The sequence below is a fragment of the Aphis gossypii genome, chromosome 2, assembly GCF_020184175.1.
Source record: "Aphis gossypii isolate Hap1 chromosome 2, ASM2018417v2, whole genome shotgun sequence".
Lineage (NCBI taxonomy): Eukaryota > Metazoa > Arthropoda > Insecta > Hemiptera > Aphididae > Aphis > Aphis gossypii.
In genome coordinates, this window is record NC_065531.1 from 38796589 (window position 1) to 38814032 (window position 17444).

Consider the following 17444-nt stretch of genomic DNA (forward strand, 5'->3'; position numbering starts at 1 on the left):
GTTCCATAAACTATGTCATTAAATATAATAAAAGCCTTTACCACATCTCTGTAGATAACTGCACGCAAACGATTAATGTCCATTTCTTGTAATAGTTTTTCTGGATCACGTATAGGATTTGTGGAGCCATCAATTAAACTCTAAAACATTGACATATTAAAATCTTAACAATTTGACTATAATAATAATTACCTTAGGTGATGATTGACCAGCTCGGATAAGCGACTGCAAATGTAACTGTTTAGGGTTATTCGGTTGCGAAGGTAAGACCAACAGACGACTACGTTCTTTGCATTCTAAACAGTTTCGCACAGCATTGGTGCAAACTAATCGTAAACACTGTCGTAGAATTCCACCACTTGACATGTTTTTCTCTGTTTCTAGTTCAGAAAAATTAAGAGAACTAGCAAATACTAAAACATCAGCCATGTTGACCAATCGTTGTAGTAGAGATGCGGCCACTTCAACTGTCATTCCTTGAGTAGGTTCCATAATATCTAACTCACTCTGAAATTATAATAGAGTTAAGAAAATCTTATATCAGACATAAGATTAAATATTTCATTTACATTAGGCGATGTGGCAGATGCAAGCAAAGGTAATAGTCCACCACAAGCTATGATCAAGTTATCCGACAATTGTGAGATCAAATGTACAGTATTGACCACAAAAATTGCATTCTCAGCTCCATTAACAAAGTCCAAAACAGATTTGGTGGAATGGCTATTAATAATAAATACATTAAATGAATTTCTTATTCAAACTGTTCAAATAAAATAATTTGTTACCCTCTCCAGACTTGAATGTTAGATTCAAGTGAATAAAGTACATCAGATAGTAATCTTTGATGAATATAAGACCATTTGAATTCTGGAATTCTAAATGGAGGTCTGGATGGACCTGGATTAAACATTGGTCTCGTATCTACATTAGGAGCAACTGGTTTTTTCTCAGTCTTTGTACTTTTTTTATCTTCAACTCCATTAACCAAAGTAGATTCTAAAATTAAAATAATGTAGAAATTTTGCTCATAATAGGCCACAAGTTTCAAGTTATTGTTAATATTGTTATAATTAAATTATAATATTACCTGATGTTTCTTGACACTTGTTTTCCATATTAATTTCTTTCACACTGTCAGTCATTGGTATAGGCTCAGTTTCTACATTATCTAAAATTTAAAAATACATAACTATTAGAATTTTAATGTACTTATATAATATTATAATAGTATTTAATTCATTAAATTCTATAGTTTATATTATGCTTCAAACTATTGTCATTCTGGATACTTATTTGACATCCACTTAATATTTTTCAATGCCCAATAAAAATATTTTTTTTTTCTTTTTAAATATAAATTATAAACAAATTACAATTATATACCAATACATATGTTTTTAAATTGGAAAAATTAACTTAGTTTTCTAGATATAAATAACTATCGCAACTATAACTTGGAAATTGATAACTTAAGATTCTTAAAAAATATATTATATACATATTTACCTAGGCTGCACTTATAAAATAATCAATAAATAATTATATAAATAATTGCAATTTGAAAGATTGGGATATAGTTAATATATTATAATAACATGTAAGTATCTAACCAGGTACTTCTGTTTTAAATATTTAGTCAACAATCAAATACAAAAGAAGCCTGATTCAAAACAATAATACCTTTATCAAAAAGGAAAAAACTACAAATTAAAATATATACATAAAGTTCTGTACATAACCATAATTATATTTCAAACATCCAATTTTAAACCAATGATTAATGGTACTTAATCAGATTTATTTAATAATTGTTTTTTGAAGTCAATATACAGATATATATATATATATGTTATAATATAGTATATTATCTATTATAAAAATAATCATAAGTAATATAACAAAATTAGTGTTAGATAATTGGAATCTTTTGTGTTGGAATACCCTATGGAAAAAAAATGAAGAGCTCTTAGATGAACGATAAGTAGCCGAGTATAGCAGACTGATAATTGGATAACAAACATTGCAACATAATTACCAATACTAATTTTTCAATACCTAATAAATAATACTATTTATGAACAATTATCATAAATTATACCTGATTTTTTGCTCACATCTTCTGTACACTCATTTTCAGTTTTATTACAGTTTTCAAAAGTTTTATCATTTTCTAAGTTAACTTCAACTTCTTCTACAATATTGACATGTTCTATTACTTTATCTATATTTTCATCTGTGCTATGGATAGTTTCATTTGTATTAACAACATTTTCTTCTATTTTATCAATAATTTCTTCTATGTTATTAATTTTTTCTTCTACTTTGTTAACATTATCTGCTGCTATATTAATATTTTCTACTTCTTTAGTAACATTTTCTTCTACTTTAACATCGTGTTCTACTACTTTTTCAACATTTTCCTCTTCTATTTGTTGTTTTATAATTTCCACTTCATTATTGGATTCTATGGACGGATTCAATTGAGACATAACATCATCATTAACAATGTTGATATGATCACTTAGATTCAAACTGATTTTTTCTGATTTTTTTTTTGGCGTATCATTAAGTTCATTTGGTGTTAAATATGCCTCTGAGCAATCACTATCAACAGTGTCACATGTCTGAACTGTTATCACAGATATTGGTTGAGCAACAACATTTTGTTCACTATTATTTTCTATACCATTTACATTAACTTCATGCTGTAAACATTCAGAATTTACAATTGTTTCACTATCACTACTATTACTAATACTATCTTGATTTAGAACATTGCCATTATTTTTTTCTTTCATATTTTCATTGGATCCTGAATCAATCATTATTGAAATATCAATATTTTCTTTTTCAGCAATAATATTTTCTTTAGGAACTTCACTTGGCAGATTATTTAAACTATTTTGTAATTTAATATCTTTTGATACTATGTCATCACCATTAGATACTATATGGTTTTCAATTATTTCCTCAAAATTACATTCAGGGCTACCATGATTGATAGGTAAAATTTCACCATTCACTTGTACATTTTTTTCAGTTGTTGAATTGTCTAGCTGAATACTATTTTTGGCAGCAACATCCAATATTTTAATTTCGTCTGAAATATTTAATTTTATGTTTTCATTTTCAATCATCACTTTTGATGCAGTCATATCGTTAACTTGTTCAATAATATTGATTTCATTTTTCTTTTTCAAATCTAAACCATCTTGTTCGTTCTTTATACTTGGTACTAACTCATCATTTTTTGTTTCTTTAAGTGATTCTAAATCTTCATTTTCATTTTCTTTGGATATATCTTCAAGTTTATTTTCAACTTTGTTTGATATTTCTTCATTTTTTTCAACAATTTCTATTGAAGAACTTGATTCATTACTCTGAGTTTGGGTTTTTAATGCATTAGTTTCTGTCTTATTATCTATAAAAGTTTCATCTTTTGTGGTGTCACTTAAACTCAATGATTTTTGATTTCCAATTTCACTCTCTCTTAATGCATTTTCAGAATTCGTTGGTAACTCTTGTTCATCTTTTTCTTGATATTCTTTAAGTGTTGGAGCGTCTTTCACAGGTGTACTAAGAGTAGATTCCTGAAATAAAAATTTGAAAATTGTAGATAAAATAATTAAAATTAATTATAAAGCATACTGGAGTTTCAGATGGAGAATGATTTATGGGAGGTGCAGGAGGTTGGTTTTCCCAACCAGATATGGTACTAATTGGACGTTGCTGACGTAGACGTGGGTCTGTAATGTTGTCACTACGTTGGCGCTCATAGTGTTCATACATTAAAGCAAATTGAAGTTTAAACTCTTCAAAGGATACCTGTAATTATAATATTATATTGAAGTTAATTGTTTTATACAATTATAAAAAAACATCAAATATCAAAATTACCTTTGAATGTACTATTGCCAAAGTGTCAACCCATACTCGCCAACCACCATACTCATGTTTGATAGCATGATGAAGTAACATAGTGAATAGATTATAGACCATGTCGGAAACTTTTTGCTCTTCACATGTTCTTGGATGAATATATGCCATAGCTATCAGCCATTCCTTATGTAAATAAGAAATTTATTTAATAACATTCAATTAAAATATCATGGTTTCAGTAACTTACTTGCCAAACAGACATTTGCAACACTGTTCGTCTATTCTCACGGTTGTTACTACAAAGAATTGTCATGTCAGATAAAAACAGTTTTTTTACCTCTAATAATTGTTCAGATGGTTTTGCTTGACGAATTAGAGTTGCTACTACTTTGAGAATCACTAAAATAAATAAAAATATTTTATAGATTATACAAGTTATTTTATTAATTAAAATTATTAATTATTAAAACCAAATGTTTAAGAAAAACAACTTACTAGGATTTTCTAATCTGCAATTACTATCAGGTTCTGGATGCCTAGTATAAAGTATTTGTTGACTAATCCGTTCGGTTAATATCTAAACGAGCAAAATAAATATACAACATAATACATAAACTTAATTTATAATATATAATTATATAATAACTTTTTGAGTAACTAAACTGTTTTATTATTGAATATATTTTTATTTATTAATTTAAAACAAGAATTAGTTTAAATACTTAAATATAACCCTTGATCTATATTATTTGATTAATCAAGTTATTAAAAAAATTAACTACATTGTATGTTAGTTAAATACAATAGCAGATGTATTTATATTATATACTTTTTATTTTTATTATATTTATACTGAATGTTTACAATTCAAACGTTATAATAAAAATAAACATGTAACATTGCAACTCATGTGAGAACATGAAATAAGTTCTAAGACATATACCAATTTTCACACAAAATAAATTACAACTTTATTTGTACAACATCAAAGTTGTATCTAATAAATTGTATAATAATTAAAATGTCAAGAAAATATTTTAATTCTTACAGATAAATTAATGTTACAAATATGCATGTTGACAAAAAAAAAAGGTTTGATTATTTTTCGGTTAAAGTTAATACGTAAATTATATGAAAATATTGTTCCTAAAATAATTCTATAAACTATAAATTGTAGTTTTATCTTTAGCAATATTATTATTAATGTTTTCTTAATTTAACTATAGTATGAAGTATTCAAATTGTTGGGTTATATTGATATTGCAATAATTAAATCAATTGTATGTATTATAAAATCAGTAAAAAAAAAAGTGGTAAAAAATATTGATCCATTACTAAACCTATGGAAATATTCCCTAGGGTCTAATACTTGAACAGTTGACTAGAGCAGTATTTTTATTATATAATTTTCAAAATCGTATAAAACTTATAAAGCAAGATGACAAATGTGATTCACTAGGGAATATAATATAGAAATTTATTCTGAGCAATAAAAACTTTACAACTATGGCAATTGAGTAGGTAAAAACAAAAAAACAATTTATGTCACTTTACATCTACTTCATTATCATAAATTATCAACATTTATTTTGAATCTTACTAGTTAGAGATTAAATTAATCACATAAGTAAACATGTTGATAACCCACAAACCAGATCAATTATATAATAGGTAGTTTAACAAATAAATAGTACAATCATGTAATTACATTACAATTTAATTTTTTTTTTTCATACAAATTATGATTTTTTTTTGTAAAATAAAAAAAATTGTCTCATACTAACCTCATAAAGAACATTATAAGTGGGTAGTGTAATAGTTTCTTCATTTAACATTAAACGTTCTGACAGCAGAGTATATAAATTATAAGGACTCATCACATCATATTTTCTTCTAAAATAACAAAATAATATTATTATTATTCAAATATTTTTATTGTTAAATATATAAGTCATTCCTGAGTTATTTTTTATATTTTCAAAGCAAAATAATAGGTACTGTAAAATGATTGTCATATAGAAAAAATAAATACCTATCATTGAATTTGAGTAAAAAGTATTTAAAATTTTTATAACTAATTTTATAAAAATGGCCAAGTACATTACATCCATATTATATAATTATAATAATTTTATTATAATTCTTTGTGGATTTTTATATTACTTAGCTTTTTATAAAAATGTTTAGAATTACTAGCAGAAAATATATACCTATATATTAAGGAATTTTCTATTTTCCAATTTATAGGTTAGGTTAGACGTCTATCAATTTGTAGCTAATAATTTTTTCCACAAACTAAGTGCACTTTCAACTGATAATAAATAATATTAAATAAAGATCATATTTATAAAATTCAAATTTAATGTGTTAGCTAAAGATATTTTATTTTTATGAAACTAAAAACTGCAATCTTTAATTTTCTACAAAAATTATAATATTTTTAACTCAGTTTAAAAGGTTTAATTTCTGTAACTTACTTATGAGTACTACGGCTTAAGAAGAATCCTAAGAGTTTTAGTGCTTGAAGTCGAATTAATTGATTTTCAGATGCTACTAATTTAAATACACAACGTACACCGTGTTTTACGTCAAAGGCTGGTATCATCGATGCTGGTTGTTCAGACATAAGGGACATGAGAGTTTGAAGAACATCGTGTAGATTTTCATCCTCACAAACTATAAAGACACATAAAAAGTGAAATCAATTATAACATGAATTATTTATTTGTTTAAAATGTATTTTTACCAGTCGTCAAGTAATTAATAATACTCTGAAGCTCATCTTCTTTTAAACCTACTCCTAACATCATTAGTTGCTTAAGAAACAATAAAATGTATCCTCTAATAATCAATATGTCTTTTTGAGCAGGTCGAGGACCGTCTAGAAAAAAAAAAATTATGTTATTAAATACTTTAAAATATTGAACCATTAAAGATATTTGTTAATTTACCAAGTCCTTTTGGTATGATACCGCTCTTATTTCTTGGATTTACTACCCAGTAGTAATATTTAAGTGTATGGACAGTTTGGAGTACGGTAGATACGCGCCGTACATTTGAATAAATTTGGGTATCTGAGAGAAATTCTGTTGCCAGATATGTGTAAAGCCTAGTTTGTACATGAGTTGGCGTGTATATCCAAAGACCAGGATTGAAAAGTATATGATCAAGGAGCTAATCAAAAACAAGTATAAATTCACATATAAATGGGTCTCAAAACATTTTTATTTTTTATAACATAAGAAATTACTTGTTTCAGTAGTAACTCATTGTTGGGTGTAAGACAGGTAACTAGGTGTTTAGTGAGTCGAAGAAATGAACCCAACACTTCCAGCGTTAGATGGTCCCTAGATGACCTTTGTAACATATAACTAATGACTAGAAATCCACGGTTTTGAATCATGTGCTGCTGTACTGTTTGTGAAGTTTCAACCATATCACAAATGAAACCTAATAACTTCCAACTAGAAAAAAAATAATCAAAAATTTCAATTAACAAATTACATTTTAAGCTTAATCACTGGCAGAATTGTAAAAAAAAATATAATAAGGTGCCACCTAATTTAAATATTTTATTCAAATTTTTTTTCGGATATGATCAAAATATATTTTTGGTTAAGCCCAAATCAGAAACTAATTAAAACCAAGCATAATTTTAAAACAAAGATACAAATTATTCAAAATTATATTTAAATTGAATGTCATTAAGTTAAAACCAATTTTTAATAAGGATGATTACTTTTTCATTTTTAATTTTCTTCAAAAAGCTAATTTAATATTAAATTTATTGTGTTAATTTAAAACTAAAATTACTTATATTAACTATTTAGAATAAATGTTTAAATATATAAGATTACCATATAGAAGCATCTTTTTTATCCATAGGTTCTGCAGACAAATCAAGTTGAGCAAATAATGGAAACAGAACCTGTATGCCACCAACAGAATTTAGGGTACTATGTATGGAATGGGTAATAACAGCTTTCACATCCTGATAAAAAATATTAATAATTTTGTTAAAAATAAGTATTTTTTCATAACTTAAGATGCTTTAAAAATGAATAATCTACCATCTGTTTTATTACATGCAAACAGTATTTTTTATATGGTAAGTTCCTACCTGTAACATGAGTGCATGTGGTGTATGCACAAAATATGATGCATTCCCTTTTGGGGTGGATTGCAAACATAGTTGGCCATCAGTTGCTACAGGATTATACATAAACACTATTGCATTTGACAATTTACCATCATATAAAACCTATAAAGATAATAAAATTGAATTTTAATATGACATATAAATATAATTTAATATATATGTGCATTTTGAATTAATTGAATTGATCAGTCTTAAACTTAAGTCCCACAATTCTTGATTTATCTCAATTACTTAATTTTAATGTATCAATATAAAAAAAAAACTATTCTAAATTTGTATTATTAAAATAAAAACTAATTAACTTTATCAACTTATAACAATAAACTCGAAGATATCAACTATGAAAGATTATAAAACAGTTCAAAGTTACCAATAAAAATTGTTATCGTACATTATTTTATCTTCAAAGCAGCAGTATTTATTTCATATCAACTTTAAGGTTCAAATAATTAATGTGGGTAGGTATAATGCAGTAAACTATGATATATATTTTTATTATAGTTGCATAGTGAAACTATAAATAAAAAAATACACAAACAAGCCCATAAAAGTCCCAAAAAAAAAAAAAAAAAAAAAAAACAATGACAACAATGCTGAAATAAATATGCAAACGCAAACACGTTTTTAATAAAACTCTAAAAGCTTACACATTATCTATAGGCAATTTTTATGTATCTAAATTTAAATATAATAAAAATGTATCGATAGACTTAGCTAATCACTGGTATAGAGTACTTTATTGCTATTGTTAAATGGGACAAACAATAATATAATAGCTCACTTGATAATAAAAAAAAAATATTTTGACATTGATTAAAAATAATTTTATTTGGCTTGACGTTTAGTTTTATAATTTATTTTTATAGGTAATACTATATCATAAATTATAATTATATAATGTTAAAATCAATAAGCAGATACAGCCATATAGATTTTTTTTCTACTATCTTGGAATATCTAAGAAATATTAAATCAAGTTATGGAAATTCTCATGATTTAAAATATTAAATTATCAAGTTTACTGAAAATACATGAATATAAAAGTGTACATTATAAATTCTGCTTTGAAGTTTCATGAGGAGTTTTGAAAATCAATTTTTGCAGAATGTTCAAAGTTCACCTATTTGTTTTGGTGTTTTTTTTTCCAATAAATAAGTTAAATGGATCCAAACTTTAAAAAAAAATACACAAATAGTATAGTATGTCTAATATCAAAGAAATAAGCAGCGAAATACCATCCCAAAAATATGATCAAGCATAATAACAATATCACACATATACTTTCAAATAACTCAGTAGGTAATAAAAGTTTTAGAATTATAAACTATAATTATTTAAATCAAATGATTTATAAACATTTATAAATTATAAAATAAAAAAATTGAAAAAATACAGTTAAATAAGCCTTTAAATAGGAAGAGAATGAGATTAAAGATTATAAAAATATAAAATTATGTTTGAAAAAATAATTAATGATGTTTTGCAAAAAAACTAAATTAAAATTTCTACAAATAAAATATAACAGGAATACCAATCCCAATTTTACAACCATATATCACCTGAAGCTAAAAACAAACAATATAAATTAATACAAAGTGCATAATAAAAAAACAAACAAAACAAAATTCTTACAGAACTATTGACAGCGTGTTGGGGCATGCGAGAAATATCTGAATTCTGGGTTTGGCTCAAATTCTTAAATTCACTCACCCTTTTGTGATTATCTGGTAGACTTAAATGGCATTCATTATCAAAACGAAATTGGCACTGAAAATATATAAGTTAATATCAATAACACTAAATAAATATTTGAACAAAAATAATACGATCGAATGCTAAGAGTTAAATTAAAATAACTAACGAATAGAACATTACTGCTTTAGTTAAATAAAATAATAACATTAATTGATAATAAAGCAAACTTACTTTATTAAATATTAGTAGTAGATATACCACAATATTATGAAGTAAAATAAGAACATTATTAGAAACTAAATGGATATTGCTGCAGTACTTAAGTTTAGCAGAAGAATATAATATATAGTATAAATTGTCTTGTAGACAATCAATGAAAAATGTTTAATTAAAAATAATAAGACTATAAACCAAATAAAAATTATTATTATTATTATTATTATTAATAAATAAATCTCGTTACAAGTCGAAATCAAAAGATTGACTCTTATGATTACTTGTATATAAATCCCAATTATTGATCGACAATTTAAAAAAAAAGTTTTATACTTGTTAAGAGTCTCATTAATTTTGACATAAACTATTTCTAGATAATTATATAATTTGAAACAAAAAGTAAGTCCGAAGCTTTTTATTATTAATAAAGTATTCCAAGAACAACAAGTTTTTTAATTCATTAACATTTGAGACACAAACCATTTGTAAAACTTTAGATACTAACTTTATATCCTGGACCTAATCTATGTATGGCACATATTTGGTGGGTTGTCAGCGCTTCGCTAAACAAATAGATGGCTGACATTTGACCGCAAAACACGCGGTCTTCGTCCAGTTCCGGCGTTGCTCCAATGTAACACTTATCGAACGGCTGTTACACGATAATTACAATACAGTCATTAGTTCATAGGCATATAAAATATGATATACGTACAAACATGCGACGTGCGCGTAATTGTACCTATACATATCTCGATGTGATGATAATAAACGTACCTCGTTGGCAGACACGAACCAAGCCATTTCTGTACTAGACGCCAGTTGACCGTTCACCACACATTTGATTTCGCTTTTTGTCCAACGGTTGTAAATGTACACAATGGCTATCATGTACCACTGCAATAAAACACGGATAGACGGATGTATATTAATTATGTATTTTCAAGTCCGACGATTTGTCCGGGCACAAGAGAAAAATGAAATTATATACCTTTCGAGGTTGAAATTCATATTTTACACAATGTTGAAAACCTTTGCCTTTTATCTTCATGGAGGTCAACACTAAACAATTTCCCACAAAATGGGCTGAGTAACCGACACCTTTACTCGTTTTGAAACTGAAAATGTAGTAAATAATTATAGACTTTTGTATCAGAAAAAATAAAAATAAAAAAACGCCGGTTCTTATAAAAAATAAATATAAAACTACATAGCTAGTTTAATCATTACCAGTATAGATACGGCTTCTCACGTTCTATGTTCACCGAATTGATGGGATCCAGTCGGAACCACGTACAAAACGTAAAACCGTTTTCATATGGCCATTTTGCTAACGGTGGCAGAACAATGGCCTGAGAAATAATACAAATAAGTTAGAAAAAAAAAATAATCGAGACGACGTCGGCCACATATTCACACTGTGGTTAGTTGTCGCTTACCGATCCTTTTTTTCCGGGAAAACTGAAGAAGACATCCGGACCATTCCTTTGCGGCATCTGTCGCAAAACGTTCAAAAGCTTGGTGGAGTGTTTTGGCTGTAAACACACAAGGGAAATCATCAATTTCGACGTTTTCTTCGCAGATATATCGTACATCCACCATATACATTTGTAAAACTTATGTGGTTCTAAGGTAATATGCGGGTCGCGGAATACTCGAATTTATTTCTATGAATCTTGTTTATATTTTATTAATGACTTCACAAACACAGATGAACAATGTTACTGTGCGATAATAGATATTCTATGATTATAGAATGGTCGATTAATAATATAATAATACTACTTTTTTAATTAGTTTATAGATAGGTAGCAGACACATTATATTTTAGACATCTATAAAATAACGAAATACGATAAATATAATTGAGATTTTAATAATAATAATATAAAATAGATAGGCACTATTAAAAAATAAAAAAAATAATATCAATAAATAATTAATTGACTGAAAAAAAACTAAAATTATAGGTAGGTAGTTCCCAACCTAAACGAGAACTTTTTTTATAGTGAAATTATCTACATTATTTTAATGTATACAATATACATTATTGTATTAATATATACATTATAAATGTATAAATATTAATTTAAGTGTTTACAAGTTTTTCTGAGCAATAAACTAAATAATTATTGATTTAAACATTTTAAAAGTTTACCGGTAAAAAAATAGTATACAAAGACGAATACCATAAGCAAATATGTATTTAAATGTATAAGAAAATATTACCGTGAGGGAATTTTTAAGTTTGTAAACAGGCAAACCACAATAATAATTGTGTGTAAATAATTAATTAAATTTTCATTGTAAATACTAACTAATAAACATTTATAAGTAAAATTAATAACCACCAAAAAGCGCAAACTTCGAAATTTTAACACATCAATCAATACATTAATGTAATTCATATCTCTAGATTGATAATGCTATTATTTTATCAAACTCATTAAACTTACGAATACAATTTTTTGTAAAGTATAGACATATACATATATAATATATATTATACAAATACATTATTTTGTGTATAAGACAGAAAATTAGGTACTAACATAAATCAAATTTTTTCTTAATATTTTATACGTTATACGTCCTAACGTTTATAACCAAAAACTTATAGTTTTGAAAATACAAAACGTATATATTACGCGAGCAAGTAGGATATACAGAAACAATAAATTGTGGTGTAAAGTCCTTTAAAACAATCGCTGAGACACGTTTGATTTATAACATGAAGCACAATAGATCCACGAAACATAATTTATATACTTAACACGTTCTTTTTCTAAATTATATTTAATGATATATAAACTAATTATTTCAAGTTTAAAAAGTACTTAAACAGTGAGTATAGATAATAATATAGTGTAATTTGTAGTTTTATAAAAAAAAGAAAAACATAAGAACTGAATCATTCATCATTGAATAATACCGAAAATACTTTCGATAGATATGTAAAATTTAAATGATCTCAATTAGCATATTATGTTAGAGGCATAAAATATTAATGTGTAATTGTTTACTCGTGTACTTAAAATAATAATAAATTAAGACAGCCAATATATATTTATGCATTGTACATATAATGTATGTACCTATTACCTATACGATATTGCTAATTAATAAAACAAATAGTTTTTATAAACATGATTGATGGTATGTTAATAATGTTTGTAAATGTAAATTATAATAATAGTGCTAATAAGTAATAAATAACAATTGTTACTTATTTCAAATGTTATTTTGTAGTATAACAAGAAAAACAGTAATAGTTGAATACGATAGAATAACGATATTCCTGAGAAAAAAATTATAGCTAGATAGGTACATTATTAACTGCTTGTTTTTACAATATTGAAGTGAGATTACTTTGCGATGCAATCAAGTAATAGTAGTTAATAAGAATTACGTGAACCAACTACCTATTGGAGCATATATTTCATTGTATTTGTGCAAAACAATTTACCACTATTGAAACTTATTAGAAGTGATTTACAAGGAACAACCATAGAACATTACACGATACAGTAGCTATCTTATTGAACTGAATTTAATAAGCTTTTAATATATTAGTACGACTCATATAACTCATAAGTCTATATTACACTATAAGTAATAAAGATAAGTATAGTACAATTATAATACTCAGATACTTTTTTACTCGATAATAAATAATAATCAAAAATATATTTTTAACAGTTTAATAAAGGTTCCCTACATATAATACCCATTATATTTATACCAACATAAGTATTTAAGTAATTAAAATATTATAATTTACTAATAACATAATGTGATTTTGTAAGTATAAGATCTAGTACGAAAACTAGATATTGTTAGATACTTATTTTTACTTCTACTTAATTCTTCTTAATGGATACGTTTAATCTCGAAGTGCTCATAAATAAAACATACCAACATCTATCTGTTTATAAATAAGTCAATAACATCACTTTTTAAAAGTCTATTTTGTAAACTATTATAATATCTTATATTGAATTTAGCTTATTAATTTTAATTTCAAACATTTACACCTAAATATTATATTAAAAATATTCAAGGAAAACATTTTAATATATCTTTGTGTTTTGAAATACTTATGAACAAATTTAAATATAATCAAAGTTCCTAATACTCAGATACCAAAAGATCATATATTAATGTATATTCATGTTATTCTACATACAACTTTCAGAGATTTCTATATATCCTATCATAATTATAATTGTTCAATATTAATTTTAAATGATAATTAATTAGTAATATACATAATACAATTTTTTTTCTCCTAAAGTAATAATTATGTATAGATGGGCGTATAATGAAAAATGTAGTGTCGGTGGCTAATAGATTCATCAAATAATTACAGTACCTATTAGGTGTACGAGGAATATAACTACAATAAGTAATGAAAAATAAAATACGTAGTAAATTCATTAGGTTTAAGATTCTTTTTTGTAGAAGATTAATTAAAAAGATTTGGAATAATTAACAATACTAACAAATGTTTATATTTAATATACCTCTAAACATATTACACACCTATTATACGTCCTATATAAGAAACATTTTTTTTTCAATTATATTAATATTTATTTTAAAAATACATAACTTAGAAAAAAAATAAAATATAGCAGACAGTATTAACTATTAAACATTTAACTATATTTTTATTTCGAATGAAGATAAAAAATAATATAGATTATGAATTTCTAATTAGAAATGCAATGTAAATATAAATAATTTATATTTTATGTTTCAATTGAAATTTTTACTAAAAAACTAAAATACGAATCACTCAGCACTCAGCGGTATATTAATGTTTAGTCTACAGCACTATTTCTTTACATCGTTGAAAAATGTAAACTATTAATATAGGTCTATTGAAATAATATGGTAATCTACCTATATAACATTCAACATGATTGTATGCAAAGTTAGGCGTGCTCTTGGCATATCGGACGTTCAATAAATTCAGAGTACAATTTATATTGGAATAACACAATTTCTGATATAAAACAAACCGACACCAGAACGCGCTACGCTAATATTGCATAGTATTGATATCTCTAGTTCTATTATGTAATATACGTTTATTCGGAACGTCGAATCGGACGTGAAAACGAGCTATTCCAAACGACGGATTTAAGTATTAAGTATATATGTATATAAGTATGTGTAACGCCCCAAATGAAAAATTGCAACAGTCATTTGGGTCGATCGAATACAAACACTCTAAACATTTACACACACTAGTACGAGTATATATATATATAAACTTGAATCAAGTGTATATTAAAGGTTACGCGAGGTATACGTTCAATAGTCCGATGCCACAGGAATCTCAATAAAACTCAATGACTGATGCTGTATACGATAAACACCTACGCTCACACAGTCAAATATATGTAGCTTATATATAGGGTGGTCCAATAGTCATATGCTCACCCACTATGCCTCAATTTTTTTCTTTAATAATTAAGATTTTTAGAAATTTTAAATAAAATTGATGAGCATATTTTTTTAATTTATTGTAAGACTTTGTTATAATACTCAAACAGTGCCCTAGCTGTGGTATTACAAACTTTTGTTTTTCAAATTAGAACTCTTAATCTTTTGTAGATTACTAAGTGAATATTTATTTCATTTTTTTGTATATGTTAGTTACGATGCAACTTATTCAGAATTGGGGAAATTACTTTTTTGGTAATTATTATAATGTTTATACTTGTTATATAAGTCTTTAAAAATAATTAAAAAAAAAAAAAAACATATTTAATATTAAATCTAGTATTTATAATACTTGGACCATTTTTAAAAATTATAAAATAATATGTTGAATGTAAATAGATTAATATATAAGTACTGTTTTATAATATCAAACTATTAATATGTTTAATTTCCTATGTACTATTACTTTATATTTATTAATATTATCAAACCTACTATTATGCATCTAATATTTAGTAAACAAAATTAAATAACACAAAAAATACTTGTTTAAATTCTTAAATTTGATACACCAACAATTTCATAAAAAAATCATCTACTAAATAATTTTTAATAGAAGAGGAAATTCTTGTTCGAAAAATAAAAGTTAGTATCTACACAGTACACATAAAACTATTTTACGTAGTACTGACATAAAAAATCTTGAGAACTTAAAAAATGATCTTAAAAACCCTAAAAATTGGATTTCAAATAACTGCAACGTTGAAGAAAATATAGTGGGTGAATTACTCTCTCTTTTTATATATATATATAGTTAGATATATATATTATCTATATATATATATACACATAACATGTGTCAGTGTACATACATAGACACACATCTATATCATTTTCACTCGTCTTCTACTCCCCGATTCCCTAGAGTTCACCCGTTATACCGTGAGTTAATGGAGTTTTCATTTCATTTCGTCTACAGTGCTATCATGTGCATGTGTATTACGTATACACATATATTATAATAAATAGGTAATCTGGGAGAATCATACGACATGGACCCGACCGGGTGCGCACTAGTTGAGTAATAAACTAAGTCTTTCAGTACCTACTCAGAACGTTTAATTTACGTTTATCAGCATGAATTAATAATATAGGTACCAATGGAAATAATCGGATTAAAATCCAACATAATGTCGAAGAACAAACGCGTGTGTTTACCTACACGGGTGTTGACACAATCGTTTATAAAATTATATGGATAACTAGGATCTTGTGTAAATAATTGCAAGTATACTTAATTATAGTAAACATGATTGAAAAAAATATTTCAAAATGGTAATACGCAATAAATAAGTATAATCGTGATGGACAATTATACCACTCTTAAGTTGTAACAGGCAACAGCTATGGAAAGTTATTACCTCAAAGATGTCTACTAACTAAAAAAGAATGCAACGTGTGAATACAATATTTATTTACCACAAAATTATACAACAAACCAATTAGGTACTAAAATAATACATACGTTGCTGATAAAAGGATTACTTAATCAAACACAAATTAATAAACGATTTCATCGATTATTTGGAAAGATGATAGCAAAAAAACTACTGCAGCAGAAAATATAATGATTACCTACGCACAAATTTGAAAACAGCACACAAGAATGAAGAGAGAATTTTTAATATAAATATTAAGATAAGGAATATGAACAAACAACCACTTATACGAGTATCTACCGTTAAAATTGATAAAATTCCGAAGATATTTTAAGAGAGCGAGTCATGAATCATGATCAACAAGATAGTAAAGATGATGGTAGTTACAATTTATGAGCTTTTATATGATTATAAAAGAACTAAGAAGGTTGCTATATAATTTAATGATTCAGCGTTATTATATGAGCTATAAAACAAATAATGAAACATAAATGGTGTGTGTGGAATAAGAGACTTTGAATAATTAAAATCGACACTCAAGAATTGTATACTATACCAATCGAAGTGTTTTCATATGTTTAATGATATTCGCGAATACTTTA

At 25.7% G+C, this 17444-nt stretch overlaps 1 protein-coding gene across 9 annotated transcripts in view; it reads right to left on the bottom strand.

The window, feature by feature from the left end:
* Window positions 1–17444, bottom strand: part of LOC114131353 (neurobeachin) — a 224593-nt gene that overhangs the window by 71139 nt on the left and 136010 nt on the right. For 6 of the 9 annotated variants that reach the window (XM_050200864.1, XM_050200865.1, XM_050200860.1 and 3 more), the window contains 23 exons: window positions 11392–11487; window positions 11183–11304; window positions 10944–11070; window positions 10730–10849; window positions 10458–10604; window positions 9674–9808; window positions 8003–8143; window positions 7740–7873; window positions 7133–7346; window positions 6834–7056; window positions 6629–6763; window positions 6360–6558; window positions 5667–5775; window positions 4378–4459; window positions 4130–4281; window positions 3901–4065; window positions 3652–3828; window positions 2102–3593; window positions 1091–1171; window positions 789–999; window positions 570–723; window positions 193–507; window positions 42–140 (listed from right to left, as the gene is read on the bottom strand). In XM_050200864.1, coding sequence (XP_050056821.1) covers window positions 42–140; window positions 193–507; window positions 570–723; window positions 789–999; window positions 1091–1171; window positions 2102–3593; window positions 3652–3828; window positions 3901–4065; window positions 4130–4281; window positions 4378–4459; window positions 5667–5775; window positions 6360–6558; window positions 6629–6763; window positions 6834–7056; window positions 7133–7346; window positions 7740–7873; window positions 8003–8143; window positions 9674–9808; window positions 10458–10604; window positions 10730–10849; window positions 10944–11070; window positions 11183–11304; window positions 11392–11487 — 4830 coding nt within the window. The remainder of the gene's footprint in view (window positions 1–41; window positions 141–192; window positions 508–569; window positions 724–788; window positions 1000–1090; window positions 1172–2101; window positions 3594–3651; window positions 3829–3900; window positions 4066–4129; window positions 4282–4377; window positions 4460–5666; window positions 5776–6359; window positions 6559–6628; window positions 6764–6833; window positions 7057–7132; window positions 7347–7739; window positions 7874–8002; window positions 8144–9673; window positions 9809–10457; window positions 10605–10729; window positions 10850–10943; window positions 11071–11182; window positions 11305–11391; window positions 11488–17444) is intronic. The other 3 variants (XM_050200867.1, XM_050200863.1, XM_050200862.1) reach the window with 2 other exon arrangements.